Source organism: Microcaecilia unicolor, chromosome 2 (genome assembly GCF_901765095.1).
Source record: "Microcaecilia unicolor chromosome 2, aMicUni1.1, whole genome shotgun sequence".
Taxonomy (NCBI): domain Eukaryota; kingdom Metazoa; phylum Chordata; class Amphibia; order Gymnophiona; family Siphonopidae; genus Microcaecilia; species Microcaecilia unicolor.
The window spans coordinates 77,351,793-77,378,739 of NC_044032.1; the positions used below are offsets into that span (position 1 = coordinate 77,351,793).

Genomic DNA, 26,947 nt, shown 5'->3' on the forward strand with positions numbered 1-26,947 from the left:
TGCCTGTAAGCTCTGTCGAGCAGGGACTGTCTCTTCATGTTCAAGTGTACAGCGCTGCGTACGTCTAGTAGCACTATAGAAATGATAAATAGTAGTAGGCAGTCGACTGGGTGGGTGGGTGGAGACTGGGGACTGTAGCGCCTGGGAGCAGGAGAGGGAGGCAACAGTGGTGGGCGGCGGTGGCGGCCCCAGGGGCGGCCTTGCCCCGGGCCTGGCTCAGTCTCTCGGCGGCCCTGTCCATAAGCTGAAACATAATTGGGTTATGCAGCAAGCCAATGATCCAAAACACAAAACAAGTCTGCTTCTGAATGGCTGAGGAGATACAAAATTAACGTTTTGGATCGGCTTAGTCAAAGTCCTGACTTGAACCAATAGAGATGGTGTGGAAGGACCTGAAACAAGCAATTTGTGCATGAAAACCTATGAAAGCAGTCTGAATGAAAGCAGTTTTGCAATGAAGAGTGGGCTAAGATTCCTCATCAGCGATTTCAAAGACTGATATTGGTTGCAATTATTTCTGCTAAAGGTGCTGCAACCAGTTAAGTATAGGAGACAATTACTTTTTATACATCAGTTTTATGGGTGCTGGAAAACTTGGTTCATTAAATAAATGAAGTAATAATTTACAAACTATTATGTTTACTTAGGTTCCCTTTGTCTAATATTATATTTTTCTAAAGATCAGAAACCAGGAATCACATGACACCATGAGAGGGAGCAGAGGCTAAATAGCTCACCTCAACCACCAAATTCTTCATAGCATGTGCTTACATCTGACAAGATTGGAACTTGGACAGTGGTTTTTGACACTGGAGATTCTGGTGCTTTGATTGCAATTGATTTTTCAATGACAATTTGTTCAATTTCTTCCATTTTCCAATGGAAATAAAAGGAGAAAAGTGAGCTAATGAAGCCAAGATTGTGGAGCAATCCAGCCTGCCAACCCCCTCCATTAACTCAGCCTGGATGGCTGAAATAACATCAGAGGTCATAAGAACATAATAGCAGCCACACTGGATTAGACTAATGGTCCATCTACAGTAGCCAAGTATCCTATTTCCAACAGTGGCCAATTCAGATCACAAGTACCTGACAGAATCCCAAATAGTGACAGGATCCATGCTACTGATCCCAGGGTCAAGCAGTAGCTTCCAAGACCAATGGTGGTGGCCAAAAGAGCAAACAGGATGCTAGGAAGTTTTAGGAAAGGGATAGTGAATAAGACTGAAAATACTATAATGCCTCTGTAACGCTCCATGGTGCAAAACCTAACCTTGAGTGTTGCATTCAGTTCTGTTCGCCGTATCTCAAAAAAGATGTAGTGGAATTAGAAAAGGTTCAAAGAAGAGTGACCAAAATGATAAAGGGGATGGAACTCCTCTCATATGAGGAAAGCTAAAGAGGTTAGGGCTCCTCAGCTTGGAAAAGAGAGATGAGGGGAGATATGATTGAGGACTGCAAAATCCCGAGTGGTGTAGAATGAGTAGAAGTAAATCGAATTTTTACTCGTTCTAAAAGTACAAAGACTAGGGGACACTCACATAGCAATACTTTTAAAACAAATAGGAGGAATTATTGTTTTCACTCAACGGATAGAATAGAGAATGACACGGGGACAGGGACAGATCCCACAGGGGCGGGGATGGGGACACAGCTTGTGAGGATGGGGATATACTTTGTCCCTGTGTCACTTTCTGTTTTTAAGCCTGTTAATGAACTGGACTGTTATTTATGCTTGTTTGATGCAGATGACAATATTTTTATTTTTTGGAAAAGCAAGCAAACATGCTGGCCACAGCTAGCAAAATTTGCATGGGGGATCCTGTACATTCCTGCTACCAGCACATCTTCTAAGAAGACATCTTTTGTAGGAGGGACTGTGGAAGACAGGAGAGCTAGACTGAATCCTGAGATTGTTGATGACTTCTTATTGATCCACAGATTAAAAAATCATAACAGTGCTTCAAAAGGCATATTTCTCCCCTCTAGGGCATACAGAACGGGTTGTATTTTGTACCCCTGGACATTTTAACAGGATGGATTAGGATTCCTTGAGGTAGTAGAAGTTAGTTGGAAGGGTAGAGGGTGGTGATGGCGGGAGGGTTTATTATAGCTGCTCACTGTTATTATTGTTTTCTATTTGTAATTTATACACAACAGTTGCACAGCATATTGTTCCTTTTTATACTTCAATAAAAATATTTAAATATAAAATCATAAGTGTTCGAGGCTTCTGCAGATGAGAAAAGAGCCCACGGGTATGGGGTGGAGACGGGGCCTGCGGGGACGGAGACAGGGCCTGCGGGGACAGGGTGGGGGCAGAGACAGACCCCAATGGGAATGGGGCGGGGATGGGGATAAATTTTATCCCCGTGTCATTCTCTACTCTGGAACTCTTTGCCGGAGGATGTAGTAACAGCGGTCAGCGTATCTGGGTTAAAAATGGTTTGGACAAGTTCCTAGAGGAAAAGTCCATAGTCTACTGTTGAGACACACATGGGGAAGCAACTGCTTGCTCTGGGATTGGTAGCATGGAATGTTGCAATGATTTGGGTTTCTGCCAGGTAATTGTGACCTGGCTTGGCTACTGTTGGAAAGAGGATACTGGGGTAGATGGACCATTGGTCTGACCCAGTATGGCTACTCTTATGTTCTCATGTTCTCAGCTCTGCTTCCAACAGTGGGGTACCAATGAGTGGAGCCAATGAGTGGAGGAGCTATTTTAGACCAAGTCCTTAATGAAATGGCGGATTCAGTGCAAGAGGTAATAGTAATGATGCTAGTTAACAATAACGATCATTACAGGATAAAATTTGACTTAATAATTGGAGGGAAGACACTGAAGAAGACTACTATGCTACCATATAACTTTCAAAAGGGAGATTATATGATGAAAATAGAAAACAACTGAAAAGAGCAGCTGTAAAAGTAAGTTTGTCAAGTGTGAACATTATTTAAAAATACTGTCTATGTCTGAGATAGATGGTTTTCTTTTTCAAAAATAACTTTCTTTCCTCTTTAGATTTTGGATGTTGTTTGCAAAACGTCCAAAGTCGGACTCGGACGTTATATCGAAAATGTCCCTCAGTGTAGCATATTTAAAACAAATTGCAGAAAATATTTTTTTCACTTGATGCACAATTAAGATCTGGAATGTGTTGCAGGAAAATGTGGTAAAATAGTAAGTATAGCTGGGCTTTAAAAAGTTTTGATCATGTTTCTAGAGGAAATGTCCAGTGTACCTGAATGTAACTCAACTTTCAGCTACTACTGAAAAAGGTGTGAGTAAAATCCATATAAATAAAATTATAGCCTGTAAACTGTTATTTATCAGGTAAACTAACAGCAAGCTACTGCTTATCCCAGGATGTAAGCAGCATGGTATATCTCTTCTTTGGAATCCTGCCAGGTATTTGTGACTTGCTTTGGCTACTGTTGAAAACAGGATACTGGTCTTGATGTATCTTTGGTCTTACCCAGTATGGTAGTTCTTATGTTCTTACAGATGGAATGATCCAGGAAACAGTTCTCAGTATCTGCTCAGTTTGGGAATAAACATATTAAATGAAATACTACATTTTTATTTTCTTAAAAGGTTTTCCCAACAGAGGATGGCTTGTTCCCGGAACATGTGTTCATGGCCTATTGATAAGAATCGGCAGATATACAATTTCACCCTGACTGCTTGGAATGCCTTGGGGGAAAGAAATGCTACTATTGTTTTGGATGTGACTCATAGAGGTAAGGCTGTACTAGAGTGTTCTCTTTTCCTGTCTGACATGTCAGTGTTTTTTCACAAGATAAGAAATATGTTTAAAGAAATAACAGTATTGTGAAATTGAGAATTCTTTGCAGTACAGTTTGCAGGAGATCACTGCATCATGTTTGAGAGTCATCAAGTTCGTTTATCCATATTTTGAAACAGGTAAATCTTTTCATGCAGACCGTTAAATCTATCCTGTTTTCATGTTTAATTTGAAAAAAAACCATATGACTTAGATTTTTTTTTCAAACCCAATCCTGGATGTGTGTGTAGGAGAAATTTTTAATTTTCTAATATAAATCACAAAATGGATGTGGTAACACAAAATAGCAAAACTCAAAAAATGCCCCACTTCAAAAAAAGAAAGGAAATATAAAGTAACTACTTTAACTCTTAATAGGAAGGAAAAGCCTCAGAGAGCTCCAAGTTCTTTCAACTTATAGAACTGTATTGATCATAGAGTGAACAACTCTTCTTCATCGGCAAAAACCTTCCTTGAATACCATAATTCAAAAATCTCCCATTTGGTGTAGAAACTTATTTATCTTGAATAGACACACTTAACATAAAGTGTGTGTCTGCCAGCTTCTCAAATCCCCAAGACCAGTGATAGCCAGCGTTTTGCATAAGGCACATCCTTCACTGCTTCATCAGGGTCCAAAGGTTTTTGGTTTTTTTCCAAGCGCTGCAAGCTTGCCATCATTAGGCCTGGGGATTTGAGAAGCTGGCAGAGACACATTTTAAGTGTGTTCAAGATGTGAAGAAACTGTGTGCTTTAACCCTTTAAAATGTATTGGATATTGTCCTGCCTAAATTAATTCTGAAGAGTATTTCTCTAGTTTAGCCAGCAGATGGTTCATGTTTATGCTGTTAGAAAGGACTGACTTCTCTTTCTTTTAGTTGGCACACAGATAATCGGATGTGCCTGTAGTGATGTAACCAGTTTTTATTTGAAACTTGACTGTTCTGGGCTCTGATTGGCCTGGAGTTTGAAATTACCCAGCAGATGCTGGCTGTGGCTTCAGTTTCAGCCTGGGAGGAAAGAGGACAGATCTCTTTGCTGAGGCTCTGTGAACAGTTATATATCCTAACCTTCCCAGGTACTGTAGACAGTATATAGATGTTTCAGTTACCTGTTGTTGTTTGCTGATGGCACATTTTTTCTTCATTGTTCCAGTATGAGAATAAACACATTTGTTTGTTCATTCTGGCTGTCTGGACTGATAAAGAATCCTGGTGGTTTGTGTGTTGGGTCTGGGAGTGCTTTCTGGGAACTGTGGGACCACTGGGAGTGTGGCCTCCACTAACCTAGAAATCACTGGGGATTATTGGAGAGCGGGAGACTCGCCAGAGGCGGTTGTGATCCATTCGGTGGGAGGAGGGTGCTAGTGTAGAGCACAAGTAGCAGGTGCAGGCGGACCTGAGCTGTGCTGGGGATATACTCTCTAAGTGGCTGCGGGTGTAACCCCAGGTGGGTGGCTAGGTGTTTTGTGACACAAGATATATATGTTTCTGCTCCAAATGTGAGATTTTTGAACTATGAACACTGTTGATGTGTTGATGCCCCTGTACAAGTCGTTGGTGAGGCCTCACCTGGAGTATTGTGTTCAGTTTTGGAGGCCATACCTTGCGAAGGATGTTAAAAAAATGGAAGCGGTGCAAAGAAAAGCCACGAGAATGGTATGGGAATTGCGTTCCAAGACGTATGAAGAGAGACTTGCTGACCTGAACATGTATACCCTGGAGGAAAAGAGGAACAGGGGTGATATGATACAGACGTTCAAATATTTGAAAGGTATTAATCCACAAACAAATCTTTTCCGGAGATGGGAAGGCGGTAGAATGAGAGGACATGAAATGAGATTGAAGGGGGGCAGACTCGGGAAAGATGTCAGGAAGTATTTTTTCACAGAGAGGGTGGTGGATGCTTGGAATGCCCTCCCGCGGGAGGTGGTGGAGATGAAAATGGTAACGGAATTCAAACATGCGTGGGATATACATAAAGGAATCCTGTGCAGAAGAAATGGATCCTCAGAAGCTTAGCCGAAATTGGGTGGCGGAGCAGGTGGGGGGAAGAGGGGTTGGTGGTTGGGAGGCAAGGATAGTGGAGGGCAGACTTATACGGTCTGTGCCAGAGTCGATGATGGGAGGCGGGGAATCCTGCTGGGCAGACTTATACGGTCTGTGCCCTGAAAAGACAGGTACAAATCAAGGTAAGGTATACATATATGAATTTATCTTGTTGGGCAGACTGGATGGACCATGCAGGTCTTTTTCTGCCGTCATCTACTATGTTACTATGTTACTATCCACCTTATAATTGAAAGAGAAAAACGCCTAGATTTCGACCCAAATCGGGAGATAGACGTTTATCTCACAAAACGAATAAATCGGTATAATGGAAAGCCGATTTTGGACGTTTTCAACTGCACTCCATCGCGGAAGCGTACAAAGTTGACGGGGGCGTGTCGGAGGCGTGGCGAAGGTGGAACTGGGGGCGTGGTTATCGGCCGAGGAGAGATGGGCGCCTTTCGCCGATAATGGAAAAAAAGTATGCGTTTGTAGCTGGAATTTAGGGCACTTTTCCTGGACCCTGTTTTTTCACGAATAAGGCCCCAAAAAGTGCCCTAAATGACCAGATTACCCCCAGAGGGAATCGGGGATGACCTCCCCTGACTCCCCCAGTGGTCACTAACCCCCTCCCACCACAAAAAATGATGTTTCACAACTTTTTATTTTCACCATCAAATGTCATACCCACCTCCCTGGCAGCAGTATGCAGGTCCCTGGAGCAGTTGTTAGGGGGTGCAGTGGACTTCAGGCAGGTGGACCCAGGCCCATCCCCCCCTACCTGTTACAATTGTGCTGCTTAATGCTTATTAGTCGTCCAACCCCCCAAACCCACTGTACCCACATGTAGGTGCCCCCCTTCACCCCTTAGGGCTATAGTAATGGTGTAGACTTGTGGGCAGTGGGTTTTGAGGGGGATTTGGGGGGCTCAACACACAAGGGAAGGGTGCTATGCACCTGGGAGCTCTTTTACCTTTTTTTTTGTTTTTGTAAAAGTGCCCCCTAGGGTGCCCAGTTGGTGTCCTGGCATGTGAGGGGGACCAGTGCACTACGAATCCTGGCCCCTCCCACGAACAAATGCCTTGGATTTATTCGTTTTTGAGCTGGGCGCTTTCATTTTCCATTATCACTGAAAAACAAAAACGCCCAGCTCACAAATTGTCGAATAAAACATGGACGTCTATTTTTTTCGAAAATACGGTTCGGTCCGCCCCTTCATGGACCCGTTCTTGGAGATAAACGCCCATGGAGATAGACGTTTTCGTTCAATTATGCCCCTCTATGTATGTTAATATGGTATTCAAGGAAGGTTTTTGCCGATGATAAAAAGTGGATCACTCTATGATCAATATATGTCCCGTTCCGGGCCCTTACCTGGGGCTCCACGGGCCGGAGCGGGAGACTGTGGCGCCCGAGGACTCCGGGCCGACCAGGGAGGGCGGTCGCGGAGATCGCCGCGACCGCAAGGTGCTCCGAGGCCGGCGACGCCAGGGAACTAGCGCCGGTCTCGGAGAGGGAGATCCGCCGGCCAAGATGGCGGCGCCGGCGTCGACGCCCTCCTCACAGCAGCAGCACTCGAGAGGAGGCTCCGCCCACTCGCGCCGGATTGGCGCATCCACGAGGGAACTCCGCCCTTCGGATAGGAGGGCCAATCCGGGAACCGCTGCCGGCCTGGGCGGCGAGGATTGGTTCCAGCTGTTCCCCAGGCCAGGTCGAGCGGGGAATTTAAACTGAAGCACGGAGAGGGTCCAGTGCTTCCGTTTTCGTGTTAGAAGCCTTCCGGTTACGATTGCTAAGTCGGAGTTGATTCCTTGATGAGGCTAGCCGTTCTGCTAGCCATTACCAAGCCTGTGTTTATTCCTTGAAGAGGCTAGCCGTCCTGCTAGCTCATTACCAAGCCTGTGTTTGTTCCTTGAGGAGGCTAGCCGTCCTGCTAGCCACTACCAAGCCTGTGGTTGTTCCTTGAAGAGGCTAGCCGCCCTGCTAGCCAACTGCCAAGTCTGTGTTTGTTCCTCGAAGAAGCTAGCCGCCCTGCTAGCCAATTGCCAAGTCTGTGTTTATTCCTTGAAGAGGCTAGCCGCCCTGCTAGCCAACTGCCAAGTCTGTGTTTGTTCCTCGAAGAAGCTAGCCGCCCTGCTAGCCAATTGCCAAGTCTGTGTTTATTCCTTGAAGAGGCTAGCCGTCCTGCTAGCTCATTACCAAGCCTGTGTTTGTTCCTTGAGGAGGCTAGCCGTCCTGCTAGCCACTACCAAGCCTGTGGTTGTTCCTTGAAGAGGCTAGCCGTCCTGCTAGCCCATTGCCAAGTCTGTGTTAGTTCCTTGATGAGGCTAGCCGCCCTGCTAGCCAACTGCCAAGTCTGTGTTTGTTCCTCGAAGAGGCTAGCCGCCCTGCTAGCGATCCCCAAGACTGTGTTTCTCCTTTGTGGAGGCCAGCCGGCCTACAAACTGTTTCCTAGACTGTCCCTGCCTCGGCTATCACCTAGTCCGGCCAACCGTCACCCCGTGGTTCCAGCAGTCCTGCTGGCCGCCAGCAGCTGAGGGCTCAACCCTCGGTGAACGGCGGTCGCCGCGGGTGAAGAGTCGGGGTGCGCGGTAATCTCCTGGGACTAGTGAGGCTCAGGAGAACTTAAGAGCTCACCTACCTCAGAGTGGCATCAGGGCCGCGACAGAAAACGGAAGCCATGAGCTCGCCGACGCAACCTGATCTACGGGACCTGGCTAAGGTGCTCCAGCAGCAACAGGAACAGCTTAATGCCCTGTCCGGGGCTCTCCAGAATGTTTGCTCCCAACTCTCCACGCTCCAGGTACAGAACCAGGCCGCTGCGGTCCCTGAGGCCGTAGCGGTTCCCCGTATGGGAGGGTTCCGCATGGGACCTCGGTTCCCTGAGCCAGCACGTTACGATGGGAACCCGGAGGGTTGTCGGGGGTTCCTTCATCAGTGCAATCTAGCCTTCCGGATGCAACCAGAGAGTTTTGCGTCAGATCAGAGTAAGGTTGGTTATGTCATGGGTCTTTGTACGGGGAAGGCCCGGGACTGGGTGGTTCCTCTGGACGACCAGCATGACCCCATTTTGGGGGATTATAACGAATTTCAGCGCCGGTTCCGGATGGTGTTCGATATTCCGGGACGACCCTCCTCCGTGGCATCCGAGCTGCTCCGGATTCGTCAGGGGGAGGGGACAGTGGCCGACTATGCTATCCGGTTTCGTACGTTAGCCGCTGAGCTGCGGTGGGATCCGGAGTCCTTGACGGCCATTTTTAGAGAGGGGTTACACGAACGAATCAAGGATGAATTGGCAGGAAGGGAGACTCCCGGGTCTCTGGATGTCCTCATTTCCCTCTGTATCCGGGTGGACACCCGATTCCAAGAGCGGGCCAGAGACCGGGTGGAGCGGCAGAAGTGGGGACGAGGTTCCGCCAGGACGAGCAGGGGGCCGGCGCCCCGTCAGGTGAACCGAGACTCTGCGGAGCCCGGAGAGGAGCCCATGGTGTTGGGCCGACAACGGTTGAACCCTGCCGAGAGACAGCACCGACAGTCTAAAGGACTGTGCTTCTACTGTGGGCAGGCTGGGCATTTCATCCGGACTTGCTCCATCCGCCCGGGAAATGCGCTCCCCAAGGCACCCTGAGGGGAGGGTTCTTGGGGCACTCTGCTCCCCTACCTGAGACTTTGCTCATCCTACCAGTGACTTTACGGTGGCAAGAGGCCCAGGTTCATACCCGAGCCCTGGTGGACTCGGGATCTGGGGGTAACTTTATTGGGCTCGAACTGTTGCAGCAGATGGGATGGCCTACGCTGCCCCGCAAGCCGATCCTGCGGATCACCTCCATCCAGGGTACTACTCTGCCCCAGCCGGTCACTGAGATCACGCCTATGTTGGGTTTGCAGGTAGGGGAGGGCCATCGAGAGGAGGCTGAGTTCCTAGTATTACCCCGGACCATCCACCCGGTGGTTCTGGGCTTGCCTTGGCTACGACACCACAACCCGGTAATTAACTGGACCAGGGGAGAGATTCAAGTTTGGGGCAAGACCTGCCAGGAGACCTGCTGTAAGGACCGGGGTGGTAGCTGTCCGGCCTTAAATTTATTGCCCGGGGAGGGAGCGGATGCATTGGGCTCCCTGCCTCTAGAGTATAAAGACTTTGCTGATGTGTTTAGCTCCAAGGAGGCGGAGGTATTACCCCCACACCGGCCTTTTGACTGTGCCATTAATTTGAAGACCGATACAGTTCCTCCCCGGGGTCGCCCATACAGATTGTCCCGAGGGGAGGTTAAGGCGATGCGGGAGTATGTCCACGAGAACCTCCGGAAGGGGTTCATCCAGCCGTCGACTTCCCCAGCCGGAGCAGGGTTTTTCTTTGTCACCAAGAAGGATGGGACCTTGAGACCTTGCATAGACTATCGGAGACTAAATGCCATCACCGTAAAGGACCGATTCCCGTTACCCCTGATTCCCGAACTCTTGGACCGTCTGCAGGGAGCTCAGATCTTCACGAAGTTGGACTTACGGGGAGCTTACAATCTAGTACGAATCCGATCAGGGGACGAATGGAAGACGGCCTTCAATACCCATGAAGGGCATTTTGAATATCGGGTAATGCCATTCGGACTATGTAATGCTCCTGCGGTGTTTCAACGGCTTATCAATAGTGTCCTAGAAGATTTGCTCACTTCCACAGTGATCGTCTATCTGGATGATATCCTCATCTACTCTAAGGACCCCAGGGAACATCCGGGGCATGTCCGTGCGGTGCTGGACCGCTTACGCCAAGCCCACCTATTCGCGAAGTTAAGTAAGTGCGCGTTCCATCGACGATCGCTACCTTTCTTGGGGCATATCTTACTTCCAGGGGGGTTAAAAATGGAACCAGACAAGCTCCGGGCCATTCGCGAATGGCCACAACCAAAGGGGCTGAAAGCCTTACAACGATTCTTGGGATTTGCTAATTATTATCGCCAGTTTATCCCACAGTATTCCAGGTTGACCATCCCGCTGACGGAGCTCACCCGGAAGGACGCTCGGGTCCGGGACTGGCCACTTGAGGCGCAGGCGGCGTTCCAGCAGGTCAAAGAGGCTTTTGAAACCGCGCCCATTCTTCTAACCCCCGATCCTGAGAAGCCATTCACGGTGGAGGTGGACGCGTCCGCTTTAGGGGCCGGGGCAGTCATTTCCCAGATTAACCCCGAGGGTCGGCGCCAACCGTGCTCCTTCTTCTCACGCAAATTTTCTGCAGCCGAACGGAATTATACAGTTGGAGACAGGGAACTCTTGGCCTTGAAACTCGCACTGCAAGAGTGGAGGCATTTACTGGAGGGAGCAGAACACCGGTTCACGGTTATCACGGACCATAAAAACCTCCTATACCTTCAAGAGGCCCAGCGGTTGAATCCCCGACAGGCCCGATGGTCATTATTCTTCTCTCGATTCCATTTTCAACTAGTATTCCGAGCGGCTTCCCAAAACACTCCGGCAGATGCACTCTCCCGGGCCTTTGAAATCCCCGAGGAGACTCAGGAGACTCAACCTATGTTAGATCCCGCTTGTGTCAGTACGGCCACAGGGGAGGTCGCCCCGGTCAAGAGATTCGTGGTGGCCGCCGACCGGAAAAGAGTGTTGCAATGGGGACATGCGTCTAAGTACGCGGGACACTTCGGGTTCCACAAGACCCTTCAGTTCATCACGAGGCAATTTCGATGGCCACAAATGAGACGAGACATCTTCCAGTTTGTCACCTCGTGCCCAGTATGTGCCCGGACCAAGCCAGTAGGAGGACCCCCGGTGGGAGACCTGCAACCGTTACCCATACCGACCAGCCCTTGGTCGGAGATTTCCATGGATTTCATCACCGATTTGCCTCGTTCCCAGGGTCAGACGGTGATCTGGGTGGTGATAGATCGATTCTCGAAGATGGCTCACTTTGTTCCCTTCACGAGCGTTCCGACAGCAGCAGCCCTAGCTCAAGCCTTCATCCACCACATTTTTCGATTACATGGACTACCCATTCGGGTCATTAGTGATCGAGGTCCTCAATTCACCTCTCGCTTCTGGAGAGGATTATGCAAAGCCTTGGGGATGGAGAGTCATTTCTCATCCGCGTACCATCCGCAGACCAACGGCCTAGTCGAGAGGTTAAACCAAACCCTGAAGAACTTCTTAAGAGCTTTTGTCAACCAACGACAGGACAACTGGGTCTCGCTACTTCCATGGGCCGAGTTCGCGTATAACCAAAGTGACCACTCATCCTCAGGACAGTCCCCATTTTTCCTGGTATATGGACGACATCCAAGGCTTCCAGGGCCATTCTCGACTACCGCCATGACACCAGCCGGGGACCAGGTAGTAGCCGATCTAAAGAAGGTCTGGAGGATTGCTAGAGAGCAACTACAGAAGACCGCGATTAAGGACAAGCGCTTTGCGGATCGCCACCGGCGGGCCGCTCCCGTGCTTCACCCTGGACAAAGAGTATGGTTAAGCACGAAACACCTAAGAATCCCAGGATCCTCCCGAAGGCTAGGACAGAGATATGCGGGACCTTATGCGATCCAAGAACGAATCGGACCCGTAACATATCGATTACGTCTACCCGCCACTCTACGGGTGCATAACGCCTTCCACATCTCACTCCTCAAGAGGTTTCAAGAGTCCAGGTGGCACCCGCCTCCCGTCCCGGAGAGAGATCTCCAGGTGTCCCCAGAACCGGAATTCGAGGTGGAGGAGATTCTTGACTCTAAATGGCGGCGGGGAAGACTGTATTATTTGTTGTCATGGAAATCTTTTGGTTCCGAAGATAATTCCTGGGAACCCGAGGCTAATGTTCATGCTCCAAGATTGGTCCAAGCCTTCCACGCCCGATATCCATCCAAACCCGGGCCCCGGAGGAGGGGGGCGTCCGGGGAGGATACTGTCCCGTTCCGGGCCCTTACCTGGGGCTCCACGGGCCGGAGCGGGAGACTGTGGCGCCCGAGGACTCCGGGCCGACCAGGGAGGGCGGTCGCGGAGATCGCCGCGACCGCAAGGTGCTCCGAGGCCGGCGACTCCAGGGAACTAGCGCCGGTCTCGGAGAGGGAGATCCGCCGGCCAAGATGGCGGCGCCGGCGTCGACGCCCTCCTCACAGCAGCAGCACTCGAGAGGAGGCTCCGCCCACTCGCGCCGGATTGGCGCATCCACGAGGGAACTCCGCCCTTCGGATAGGAGGGCCAATCCGGGAACCGCTGCCGGCCTGGGCGGCGAGGATTGGTTCCAGCTGTTCCCCAGGCCAGGTCGAGCGGGGAATTTAAACTGAAGCACGGAGAGGGTCCAGTGCTTCCGTTTTCGTGTTAGAAGCCTTCCGGTTACGATTGCTAAGTCGGAGTTGATTCCTTGATGAGGCTAGCCGTTCTGCTAGCCATTACCAAGCCTGTGTTTATTCCTTGAAGAGGCTAGCCGTCCTGCTAGCTCATTACCAAGCCTGTGTTTGTTCCTTGAGGAGGCTAGCCGTCCTGCTAGCCACTACCAAGCCTGTGGTTGTTCCTTGAAGAGGCTAGCCGCCCTGCTAGCCAACTGCCAAGTCTGTGTTTGTTCCTCGAAGAAGCTAGCCGCCCTGCTAGCCAATTGCCAAGTCTGTGTTTATTCCTTGAAGAGGCTAGCCGCCCTGCTAGCCAACTGCCAAGTCTGTGTTTGTTCCTCGAAGAAGCTAGCCGCCCTGCTAGCCAATTGCCAAGTCTGTGTTTATTCCTTGAAGAGGCTAGCCGTCCTGCTAGCTCATTACCAAGCCTGTGTTTGTTCCTTGAGGAGGCTAGCCGTCCTGCTAGCCACTACCAAGCCTGTGGTTGTTCCTTGAAGAGGCTAGCCGTCCTGCTAGCCCATTGCCAAGTCTGTGTTAGTTCCTTGATGAGGCTAGCCGCCCTGCTAGCCAACTGCCAAGTCTGTGTTTGTTCCTCGAAGAGGCTAGCCGCCCTGCTAGCGATCCCCAAGACTGTGTTTCTCCTTTGTGGAGGCCAGCCGGCCTACAAACTGTTTCCTAGACTGTCCCTGCCTCGGCTATCACCTAGTCCGGCCAACCGTCACCCCGTGGTTCCAGCAGTCCTGCTGGCCGCCAGCAGCTGAGGGCTCAACCCTCGGTGAACGGCGGTCGCCGCGGGTGAAGAGTCGGGGTGCGCGGTAATCTCCTGGGACTAGTGAGGCTCAGGAGAACTTAAGAGCTCACCTACCTCAGAGTGGCATCAGGGCCGCGACAATATAGCTCTATATGTTGAAGGAACTCTTTGAGGCTTTTCCTTCCTATTAGGAGTTAAAGCAGGGACGTAGCCAGACTTCGTCGGGAGGGGGGTCCAGAGCCCAAGGTGAGGGGGCACATTTTAGCCCCCCCCCCCCCCCGCCATTGCCAACCCCTGCCGACGACCCTCTCAGTTCCCCCTCCCGCCGACGACCCTCTCGACCCGCCCTCCCGCCACCAACCCTCCCCCGCCGCCGTGGGCTACCTTTGCTGGCGGGGGACCCCAATCCCCGCCAGCCGAGGTCCTCTTCTTCCCGCGAAGACGTCGGACTCACAGAAACAGAACGAACCCTCCCCCCGCCAGCAAAGGTAGCCCACGGTGGCGGCTGCAGGGGAGGGTTGGTGACGGGAGGGAAGGGAAATGGGACTTCATGTACCGCCTTTCTGAGGTTTTTGCAACTACATTCAAAGCGGTTTACATATATTCAGGTACTTATTTTGTACCAGGAGCAATGGAGGGTTAAGTGACTTGCCCAGAGTCACAAGGAGCTGCAATGGGAATCAAACTCAGTTCCCCAGGATCAAAGTCCACTGCACTAACCACTAGGCTACGAGGGGGTCGAGAAGGTCGTCGGCAGGGGGGTCCAGGGCCAAATCTATGGGGACCCAGGCCCCCGTGGCCCCACATAGCTACGCCACTGAGTTAAAGTGATTACTTTATATTTTCTTTCTAATTTTCAAATATATACATATGCATCGGACATTAACAGTACTGTTTCTGCAATATGTAGAAATTCTGGAAGACATATCTAGTTTTCATTTTCACTGAATACTTTGTTTCACAGATGGTTTCTCTGACTTTATTTTCACTTTCCCACTACTAATAATCCTCTGTCTGTCATGTTTGTTGAATTGTTTTTATTAATAAGAGAAGATCCATACAATACTGCAATACAATAGGACATTCAGAAATAATAAACCACAAACCCTAACAATATCAGTACTTAACAATTTTCTGTGTCATCAAACAAAGTCAACGGGAACTTCCCTTGCCTAGAAAAGGAATGTTCATTACAAAATTGTCACCTTTTCTGTGACCCCCCCCCCCCAAGTGATATTCAAATCTGAAGTAGAGCAAGGACAAGATGTTCCACATTGCTGATCTACAGGATGTTCAGTAATCTACTTCTTGCCATGGGTGTGAGAGTTATCCAAAGGGGCTCCCAAATTCACTGGAACTTTACTCCTTTCACCGAAGCGATATGCTGTATTCCAAAACCTTTCCATAGTGAGCAAGGAAATCATTTGAGAGAGCACATTGATATAATAGGAACCTTGGCTCTAATCCAAGGAAAAAGTGTTGTCTTTTTTTACTATTAATGTGGTTCGACGTAGAAAACATTTTGATATTGGACCATATGCTCTATAAAATTCTGTTTTTGGAGGTGAAGAGAGGGAGAAGTGCTGGACTGCGGGCAGGCAGGGGAGGGAAAATTTCATGCCCACCCACTTTGGGCTCAGGCTCACTCCAAGTTGGCCATTTGGCTACACCACTGGTTCAAAAATAAAACTTTTGCTGGGCAACTTGAGGCAGATTGAAAAAAATCAGTACATGAGTACTTGGTCATGGTACATTTTAAGTGCAAACATAAAGCAGAATAAAAGATGTGGCACCTTGATTTTGGATTCTTTTTTGATCATCTCCACTGTTCCTTTTTTTCCTGCTCAGTACCCATTGGAGGTAGTTCTGTGTTTTCTGCTACAATTTAAGTGCAAACCCAAAACAGGATATAGAGTCTAGAAAACCAAACATCAAATCTACTGGTCACTGTCCAGAAAAAACAGTATAAGCAGAATCTCCGCATACAACGATTAGTGGCTTCTTCCATCACTATCCTTTAGCATAGTGCTTCTCAACCTTTTTTTTTTTATTTCGTTGCACACTTTCAAGCTTGCTTGATCCTTGGGGCACATTAATCCAAATTTTGCAAAAATAGCTAGTCAATTTTCTTATTGCAATAAGATTTCTTAGCAATTTGGATATCACATTTATAATTATTGATAATCTGTCCTTTTGCTTAACCAGATGAGAACCAGATTTCAACCAGGCTCTTCCCAACTCCCTACTTTTACGCTTGAAATAGCTTAACTCTTAGTGAACCATGGTGACAAATAGGAACGATCCCTAACCCATCTTAGAGGGGCAATTGAATCTATAATGAGATAAGTGACAGTTCCAGCTTAGAATCTTGAAATCAACATCCTGATTATCAAGATCCTAAAAACCTAATTGGCTTGAAAAGATTAACATCAATTTTTCCTCTAGTCTATTTACCACTAGTTCTAATAGTGTGTTCTGGTAAGGGTAAAATAAACTCTATCTTATGATTTGACCAAGTCAATTCAGATAGCAACATGTTCCACTAGCCCTTCACCTGACTTATAGAAGTCAACGCATCTGAAGAATTACCCTTAATATGAGTTGACAGTGTACTGCAGTGATTCCCAAACTTGTCCTGAGGGAACCCCAGCCAGTAAGGTTTTCAGGATATCCACAATGAAAATAAGCCTTCTACAATTTTTGTGTATTTTCCCTTTGTTTAGTTTTGAGATAAATATGAAATTAATGGTGATTAATGGACATTGTTTCACTGTTACTGTTATGATTGCATTACAGATCCTATAATATGACATATGTTGTCTGTTTATATTATCACCAATAAAAAGATTTAAAATAAGATTTGCAACTCTTAACCAAACGCTGGACCTAAGATTCTTAGGAAGCATCTCAGTCTGAGCCTGTAGTAATTAGCATGCCAGGGAGAGAAATATTCCAACAGCAGAGATATTTAATCTTGTCTGTCTAACAACCAATCTCATAAATGTCTTAACAAGCATGCCTGATTATATTTCCTAATATTTGGTAAACCAAGGTGCTTCTGCTTCCGAATTACTACAGAAGCATTCTAACTTCAGTTTTGTTTTCTTATCTTCCCAGCAAAATTGTATTTTCCTACTTAGAATTACCTAATCCTTTTAAAATATGGATATTTTTCATGACATACAATCTTCTGTGGAAGTGTTAAGCAAAACAAACAAATCCTACCACTCAAGGGAAGCAGAAGGTGTCCAACTAGCCAGCTGCCATTGAGTCGCTAACAACTTACATTGATTCTATAAAGCCAGCTAGTGTCTAAGGGAAATTCTGTGCCTAAGTATCTAAATAAGCAATTTGCTCACTTTAAAGGAAATTGACCTACCCATCTTGCCTGCACTAAATCGTCTGTGGGTAGTGCCTCAGATTTGGATAAATTTAACTTGAATCCTGAAAAATCTCTATACTCTCTGAAATCCACCAATTAGGGCTTTGAGGGAGGTCTGAGCCTTGGCAACATGGACCAACAAATCATCCACAAAGGTGGCTATTTTAAATTCCTGTCTCTTGATTCTTATGTCTTTATATCTGTTTTGGTAAGAACTTCCCTGATAAGAGGATCCAAGTTGAGTACAAATATTAAGGGAGACAAGCGGCATCTCTGCTGGGCACCTCTTTGAATCACTGTTTGCTCAGAGATCACCTCATTCACCTGCACGACTGCTTTTGGGTTCTCTATATAGGGCTCTAATAACATTACTAAATCACCCCTCTATGCCAAAACACAGCACCCCATTCATAAAGGTCCTGCCCACTCAGTCAAAGGACTTCTTTGCATAAAAGCTAATAAACAGATAAGGTGGTCCTCAACCCCAAGCTACCTCCAGAGAGGCTAATATTTTGCGGATTTTCTGGTGATGGTGAACAAAGCCCAGTTTTAGTTCTGCTGTCAAATGTGGAATCATGAGCTGGTTTGGGTATCACTATAATTTAGGTCAAATGAAGTGTGGCTGGCATTGTCTGATTAGTTTATAATGATTTTGAACTTTGCATGGGCTAACCACTATCTCTTCCAATAATTTATAAAATTCCCCTCGATACCCATCAGAGTTTGGTGTCCTGCACAGAGGGCTCTATTGTATGGCCCAGTTCCCCACCACGTCTAGGATAGGCACATTAAGGAACTCCCTATTTCTTCAGGCAACTGCTAGAAAGATATGTATCACTCTCCAAGGTAGCTTCTGACATGCTAGGTTATAAAGTTGAGAAAAAGTTCTGGAAAATGATAAAATGATCTGAGATTATAATTAACTATCTAGCCACTGCAGAGAATGACTCTGGATTTTATTTCACTGGACTTGTGGTCCCCTAATCCTGTTAATTACAGGATTTGGAGTCTTATGAAGCAGCTTGTTTATGAAAGGTTGATTTGTGATACTGATGACCTCAAGCATCATCTGACTGAGGCGTGGGCCAACTTGAGTCAACATGTCATTGATGCTGCGATTGATCATTGGAGAAAACGACCCCAAGAGTGTGTGTGCTTATAGAGGCCATTTTGAATATTTGTTGTAGGCTTTATTGTAAATGTGTTCAGGATGATATACCCCAAGTTAGATTAGCAAAACAGGAATATTTTAGTAAATTGATAAATAATGAGGAAAATTCTTCTAAACAATTATTTTCAATTGTTAATACTATAACTGGCCGGGATAGAGTTAATATGCCATTGCAATTTCTCACATCAGATTTTTAGTAGATTTCTTTTTAAAATCTAAAATTAAGAGTTGAATTTAATGCTAAATTAACTTTTAAGTTTCCCTTCAGGATTCAGTTAATACAGAAGGATTAGATGATTTTGTTCCAACCAAAGCTTGGAACAAAACGCCTTAGTAGTCAGGCGCCTGACTACAGCAGAGTTTTATTCTGAGCTTTGGCTGTTCTTCTTGCCCTTTGCTGGCAGTATTCCTGTTGTTTTTTTAACCATCTGAATACATTATATCAGGTGCCACTATAGAGCACTGCCTACTAAGTGTTTGTTTTTGACTCCTTTAGCAGGCAGGTTGTCCGTTGAAACACAGACCCGTGTTGGGTCTTTCCTTGGTGTCTTAATAAAGATTTTGTGTCTGGTACTCCTGTCTTGAGAGTCGTGTGTCATCCTCTTTTCTCCTGTGATGTATCCTTGATTATTGTAGAGGAGTTTCCTGTTTTTCCCTTGGTTCCTACAGTTATTTTTGAATTATCATTGGCTCTCATTCTCCTGTAGAGTTTAAAATATTGGGTTTAACCCATAAGGCATATTCAAATATGTTCCACTAAGGTCTAGGTCTACAATTTTTCCTCCTCTTGTTGGCTCCTGTACCGGCTGCTCCTACTACTACTACTACTACTACTTATCATTTCTATAGCGCTACTAGACATACGCAGCGCTGTACACTTGAACATGAAGAGACAGTCCCTGCTCGACAGAGCTTACAGAGCTCCTGTACCGGCTGCTCCATAAAGCAGTCCTTGATTTCATCAAGGAATTTTACTTCTTTAGCATGCCCCCATGTTACATTTACCCAGTCAGTATCGGGGTAATTGAAATCACCCATTATTATTGTGTTGCCCAGTTTTAGCCTCCCTAATTTCTAATAACATTTCTACATCTGTCTGTTCATCCTGGCCATCCCCTTTAAACATGGAATTTCAATCCATAGGAATTCCAAGGTGTGTTTTGTTTCCTGCAGAATTTTCAATCTATTTGATTCAAGGTCCTTCTCAACATACAGTGCTACCCCTCCACCAATTTGATCCACCCTTTCACTACGATTTAATTTGTACCCTGGTATGACAGTGTTCCACTGGTTATCCTCCTTCCACCAAGTCTCACAGATACCTATTATATCTAATTTTTCATTTAGTTCAATATATTCTAACTCTCCCATCTTATTTCTTAGGCTTCTGGCATTCGTATATAGACATTTCAAGCTATATTTGTTGTTCCTATTTACATTTTGCTCAGTAGTTGACTGTTAATTTACAATCTTTTGTCTGATTTTTATTTAAGGACACCTGAGCTACTATGGTCTCTTTTACAAACTGGCTATCAGGATACTCTATCTTTCCTGTTTTTGTGATATCTGTGACAGTTACCTTATTGAATGACTGTCAGCCTTCCCACAGGTTCTAGTTTAAATCTGCTCTATCTCATTTTTAAATGCAGATACCAGCAGCCTGGTTCCACCCTGGTTAAGGTGGAGCCCATCCTTTCAGAATAGGCTCCCCCTTCCCCAGAATGTTGCCCGGTTCCTTACAAATCTAAACCCTCCTCCTTGCACCAACACCTCATCCACATATTTTTTGGGGGGGCGGGGGGATTTTATTTTATTCAAGTTTTAAAACTATGGGGAAAAGGGTATGGAGACTAGTTAATAAAGTTAGCTTTTTTTTAACCATTAGGCTACTCCTTTACTCCCTACACAACTACACAAATTCAAAAGAAACAAGAGGGAGCTACTTAACGGAGGGAGGGGTGGGAAATTTTCAACTAGCACATTTATCCATATTATTCTGGAGGGTTAGTGTTGGGGTGCTCATGTTTGTTGGAGGGGCCAAGGGGATACATCTGGCACGTTGGTACCTACCTGATATGGATGCTGGCGTTTTGTATGGTTTATAAAATTTGTCAGACGGCTTACTGAGCACACCCAACCTGAACACATTCAAAATTCTTGTATTCTGGCATCTCCATCAGTTGGAGTCTACCTTGCTTGGATGTATCAAAAGTTGCTGATTCACATCCTGTAAACACTATGGGGCCCTACTGAGGCATGCGGTAGAAAATATTTTCTATTTTTTACTGCATGGCACTTACCTGGCGGTAATCAGTAGTTTACACAAGCTGACACTTACCGCCCACCAATGCAGGCCACTTTTCAGCGCTCCTTAGTAAAAGGGCCCCCTGTGGTTGCTTAGGAAAGGTAGAAATATAGTACATCCAAGAGGCATGCAGACTTCAACTGCTATAGTTGAAACATTTCATTTTCAAAGAGAAGCTCCCATTTTAATATTTGTTCCAATGCTACTTTATACCTTACTGTATATTATGAATTATAATGCGCACAGTATATTATTGGTTTGTAGTTTGACAGTGAAACATTATACAGAATGTGCAATCATATTTATAGTTACTTCATTATGGAAAATTTGTCAGACCTTTTCTTATTTGTTTGAATCCATAAAGCTTTCTGAAATGCCAGCTTTCCTTTTTCTTTTCCCTAGTTTGTCCAAGGACTCCTACTGACCTCTTGGCTAACCATCTGAGTGCCACAAATGTCATTTTATACTGGACCTTGAGATCAGATTACTCCGTTCTTAGGCTTTGCTGCCAGACAGAAGTTATTAAAGTCAAAAATGGGAACGTAACATTGGTAAGAATAATACTACTGAAGTAATAGCAACAATAATAGTCAGAATTTAAACTTGATTCCAGCTTCTTGAATTCACAGACTTATGTACCTCCTTTTCCTGGGTGGAATAACAGGCAACTGCTTTTAATCTCTCTGGCGTATCCATAGAGAAGGTGGGAAGAAATAATGTTACTGAATTATAGGACAATTCAGGCAGTCATATGAATTTAAATCCTGTTTGCTCATTGATTCAGCACATAATCCTTTACTAGCCACTTTGGTGGCAATTCTGTTGAAAGTTATTTTTTTTAATTTTTTTTATTTATTCATTGCACTTGTATCCCACATTTTCCCACCTATTTGCAGGCTCAATGTGGCTTACAAAGACCTGTTATGGCATCGCCATACCAGGTTAAATAGTACAATTGGTGTTATAAAGAAGTTAATGAAGACGAGGATTTGTTCAAGCAGTTGTAGAAAGATACATTCTGAATAATGTTGGATAGGTGTTGTGTTATAGTTAGTTAAGGGTTCTCGTGATAGGCTTTGTTAAAGAGGTGGGTCTTCAGGGATTTGCGGAAGTTGGTTAAGTGCCATTCGCACACCCACAATCAATATCTGGCTGCTGAAAAGCTGGGAATATGCTCGGTGGTATTCTGTAACATCAAAACATGCGCACAAGTGTGCAGCATGTTGTGTACTTGTACGTGCCCTGAAATGGGGCATGTTTGGGGTGGAGAGTGGGAGTGCACTAGGTGGGATCAGCAACCAGGCACTCTACTACTACTACTACTTAACATTTCTAAAGCGCTACTAGGGTTACGCAGCGCTGTACAGTTTAACAGAGAAGGACAGTCCCTGCTCAAGGAGCTTACAATCTAAAGGACAAATGTACAGTCAGTCAAATAGGGCAGTCAAATTGGTACAGTCTAGATTTCCTGAATAGAAGCATAAAGGTTAGGTGTCGAATGTGACGTTGAAGAGGTGGGCTTTGAGCAAAGATTTGAAGATGGGCAGGGAGGGGGCTTGGCGAATGGTCTCAGGAAGTTTATTCCAAGCATAGGGTGAGGCGAGGCAGAAAGGGCGGAGCCTGGAGTTGGCGTTGGTGGAGAAGGGAACTGAGAGGAGGGATTTGTCCTGTGAGCGGAGGTTTCGGGTGGGAGCGTAGGGGGAGATGAGGGTATAGAGGTAATGAGGGTCTGTGGACTGAGTGCATTTGTAGGTTAGAAGGAGAAGCTTGAACTGTATGCGGTGCCTGATCGGAAGCCAGTGAAGTGACCTGAGGAGAGGGGTGCTATGAGCATAACGGTCCAGGCGGAATATAAGATGTGCAGCAGAGTTCTGCATGGATTGAAGGGGGGATAGATGGTTAAGTGGGAGGCCAGTGAGGAGTAGGTTGCAGTAGTCAAGGCGAGAGGTAATGAGAGAGTGGACGAGAGTTCTGGTGGTGTGCTGAGAGAGGGAAGGGCGAATTTTGCTGATGTTAAAGAGACAGAAGCAACAGGTCTTGGCTATCTGCTGGATATGCGCAGAGAAGGAGAGGGAGGAGTCAAAGATGACTCCGAGGTTGCGGGCAGAGGAGACGGGGAGGATGAGGGTGTTATCGACTGAGATAGAGAGTGGAGGAAGAGGAGAAGTGGGTTTTCGTGGAAAGACGATAAGTTCGGTCTTGGCCATGTTCAGTTTCATGTGGCGGTTGGACATCCAAGCAGCAATGTCAGATAAGCAGGCCGATACTTTGGCCTGGGTTTCGGCAGTGATGTCTCGTGTGGAGAGATAAAGCTGGGTGTCATCGGCATAAAGATGATATTGGAAACCATGAGATGAGATCAAAGAGCCCAGGGAAGAGGTGTAGATTGAGAAAAGAAGGGGTCCAAGGACAGATCCCTGAGGAACTCCAACAGAGAGCAGGATGGGGTGGAGGAAGATCCATGAGAATGTATTCTGAAGGTACGGTGGGAGAGATAAGAGGAGAACCAGGAGAGAACAGAGCCCTGGAACCCAAATGAGGACAGTTTGGCAAGAAGTAACTCATGGTTGACAGTGTCAAAAGCTGCGGATAGGTTGAGGAGGATGAGGATGGAGTAGTGACCTTTGGATTTGGCAAGGAACAGGTCATTACAGACTTTAGAGAGTACTGTTTCTGTCAAGTGAATACTCAGGATGTATTCAATAAATGTTGGATGCACAGATGGTGTGTGAAAGATGCACTCATATGTACACCAGCTACAAATAGCAACTAAATGGCAGAGAAGTTGCCTTTTGACTGGAGCATTATCTGGTGTGTTGTTCTGCTGGTTGGCTTCTCAGTGAGTGATTTATCCTTTAATTAGTAATCCATTTTGTCCCTTTCTATCCAAAACCCTCTCTAGCTTTCTAAAACCTGACCCCCTCCTCAGTCCCCTATAAGCCCATCTGCACCATGTCTCTGTGCAACATCCAGCGCTATAAGCCTAGCTGTACCATGTCTCTGTGCAACATCCAGTTAGTGTGTGCAGGTATGTATTTGGGTGTATCCATCTACCACTGTGTGTTTGTATCTGTTTTTCTGTTGAACGCTGTGTGTGCATGTGTAGTGTAAAGGGGGGGGCCCGCTTCCTCCTCTTGGGTGGAGCCAGCAAGCCTGCGGGGCTCCCAGGGTTCCAGGACAGAATGCTGCTGATACTGGGACTCAGGGCCAAAGTATTTTATTATCAAGGCAATTTCATACCAAAAATCATAATATATTCTTCAAAACAAAAGGTACAGCCCTCTTAATATAGTCTTCAAAAGAAAAAGGTACAGTCCTCATAAGATAATCTTCAAAAGATAAAAAGGTACAGTCTAGGTCCCAAAATCCCTCAGCAAACGCTCAGCTCCTCAACACCTCAGGCCTTCTATTAGGGCATTAGCTTTCCCTTCCCCCTCCTTCAAAAGGGTTTAGTAAGAGTTCAGCACACTTCCAATGTAGCACAATAGTTCAGAACAAATCTTCATGGACAGTCTTTGCACATGAAACCAATACCACAAATCACCTGCCTTTTCACAGCACAGAGGGATCCCTGTAAGGAGCAGGATTGGCAGTTTCTCCCACCTCTCAGCACCACGCCAGGTGTGGCCTCCTCCACTGCCTTCAAGTGCTGGGCAGGGCAACCTTTGAATTCTCCCACTCCTTGGTAGCTGGCTCCTCTCCCTTAGGCAACTCTAGTGGCAGGCTACTTCCTTCCTCCACATACTCCATGGAATCTCTCTCTCCATTCGTCTTTCCTCCCTCCTGGTGACTGAGAGCCTCCAGGAAATCTCCTCCCCCCTTCTCACAGCTGGGGGGAATTATATATTGATGGCAAAGCCATGGAAACTGAGCTTCATCCTTCCCTCTCCCTCTAGTGGGGAAGGGAGTAACAGGCTCATCCTGCCTCGAGCCATTGCTCCCCCCACTGGGGCTGTGAGTCCATTCCATCTTTTTAGGACTACTCTCTTTTCTCATTCTTGCAAGGACTTCTGGGACCCATAATTCTGGGCTCAACTGCTTCACTGGGGAATCTCTGGGGCTTGCCTTGTCACAGTAGACCTGTACCATAGTTGGTGGTTACTGGGTGTGACTGGTGGTGGTTATAGAAATAACTGGAAGCGAGTTGTTGGGTACTGGCTTGCAGGAGACAGAGGGAACAGAGGAGGATGAGAGCCCCTATTCAGAGGGTAATGGCCCAGAACACAGTTCATGGACATGAGAAGAGTTATATCTGCACAAGTTCAGATTTGATAAGACAATAATACATCTATGTAGACACCTGGAGGCATAAGCCCTGCCTGTACACATGAAGATCACCACAACCCTAGCCTTCTTTATCATAGACACCCCTTAGTAGCACAGCTTGTATAAGCCAGCCAACTCATTCTGCATTGCTCAGTTTCTAGAGACTTTTCCTTGGAGCGACACATAATATATTCAGTTCTCAGACTCAGAGAGACCAAACCATGACATGCTTCCCTTCTGAGCTCTGAGCAACAGATGGCACCCACAAAGCAATCTATAGGAACTAGAAGTCCTATTATTTGCTAAACATGCTGAGGGTCTACAATGTCTCAAATATTCTAACTGATATGTGTGCATGCTACCTAGGATCCAGCCATGATGCCTACTGTCACATAACGCCTGAGCATTACCCTAGCACCCACCTGGGATTAACCCTGTAGCCACATTGGGGGGGGGGGTTCCTACCCAGCACTGCCCAGTCCTGCCTACACTTGCGCGCACATGTGCCTACACTGGCACACCCTCCACCCACATGTTGGGTTCTGCTTACTTCTGGATGAGTCTCCCATCCGTAAGTTATTTCTCCAGTGGTTTCTAGAGACACTGGGACCACAATCCTAGGAGTCCCACAGTTCCCAGAAAATCACTCGCTGACCAAGAACACAAACTGCCAGAATTCTTAGTCCAGGACAACACAGCTAACAAACTAATAAGTTTATTATCATAAAAAAGTAGAACAGTGAACAGTAAAAGGCCTTTCTCTCCTCCTTTCCTGTCATCACCGAGGAGGAAACCGCTCGCCTTCTTTCCTCCTCGAAATGCACCACCTGCTTTTCTGATCCCATCCCCACCAACTTACTTAACATCATCTCTCATACTGTCACCCCCTCCATCTGTCATATCCTCAACCTCTCTCTCTCCACTGCAACTGTCCCTGACACCTTCAAGCACGCTGTAGTCACACCTCTCCTCAAAAAACCATCACTTGACCCTACCTGTCCCTCCAACTACCGCCCCATCTCCCTCCTACCCTTCCTCTCCAAAATACTTGAGCGTGCCGTTCACAGCCGCTGCCTTGATTTTCTCTCCTCTCATGCCATCCTCGATCCACTTCAAACCGGCTTTCGCCCTCTTCACTCGACAGAAACAGCACTCTCTAAAGTCTGTAATGACCTGTTCCTTGCAAATCCAGAGGCCACTGCTCCATCCTCATCCTTGATCTATCCGCCGCTTTTGACACTGTCAATCATGACTTACTTCTTGCCACACTGTCCTCATTTGGGTTCCAGGGCTCTGTCCTCTCCTGGTTCTCCTCCTATCTCTCCCACCGCACCTTCAGAGTTCACTCTCATGGATCTTCCTCCATCCCTATCCCCCTATCTGTTGGTGTTCCCCAGGGATCTGTCCTTGGACCCCTTCTCTTCTCAATCTACACCTCTTCCCTTGGCTCCCTGATCTCATCTCATGGTTTCCAATATCATCTCTATGCTGATGACATCCAGCTATATCTCTCCACACCAGACATCACCGCAGAGACCCAGGCAAAGGTATCAGCCTGCTTATCCGACATTGCTGCCTGGATGTCCAACCGCCACCTGAAACTGAACATGTCCAAGACCAAGCTCATCGTCTTTCCACCAAAACCCATGTCTCCTCTTCCTCCACTCTCTATCTCAGTTGATAACACCCTCATCCTCCCCGTCTCATCTGCCCGCAACCTCGGAGTCATCTTTGACTCCTCCCTCTCCTTCTCTGCGCATATCCAGCAGATAGCCAAGACCTGCCGCTTCTTCCTCTTTAACATCAGCAAAATTTGCCCTTTCCTCTCTGAACACACCACCCGAACTCTCGTCCATGCTCTCATTACCTCTCACCTTGACTATTGGAACTTACTCCTCACCGGCCTCCCACTTA

General features: G+C 46.8%; 1 protein-coding gene across 5 annotated transcripts in view; it reads left to right on the top strand.

Moving 5' to 3' along the window:
• The window catches only part of OSMR (oncostatin M receptor), a 294,947-nt gene that overhangs the window by 147,960 nt on the left and 120,040 nt on the right, over window positions 1-26,947 (top strand). For all 5 annotated transcript variants that reach the window (XM_030193061.1, XM_030193063.1, XM_030193062.1 and 2 more), the window contains 2 exons: window positions 3,596-3,741; window positions 21,170-21,318. In XM_030193061.1, the coding sequence (XP_030048921.1) occupies window positions 3,596-3,741; window positions 21,170-21,318 (295 nt within the window). The remainder of the gene's footprint in view (window positions 1-3,595; window positions 3,742-21,169; window positions 21,319-26,947) is intronic.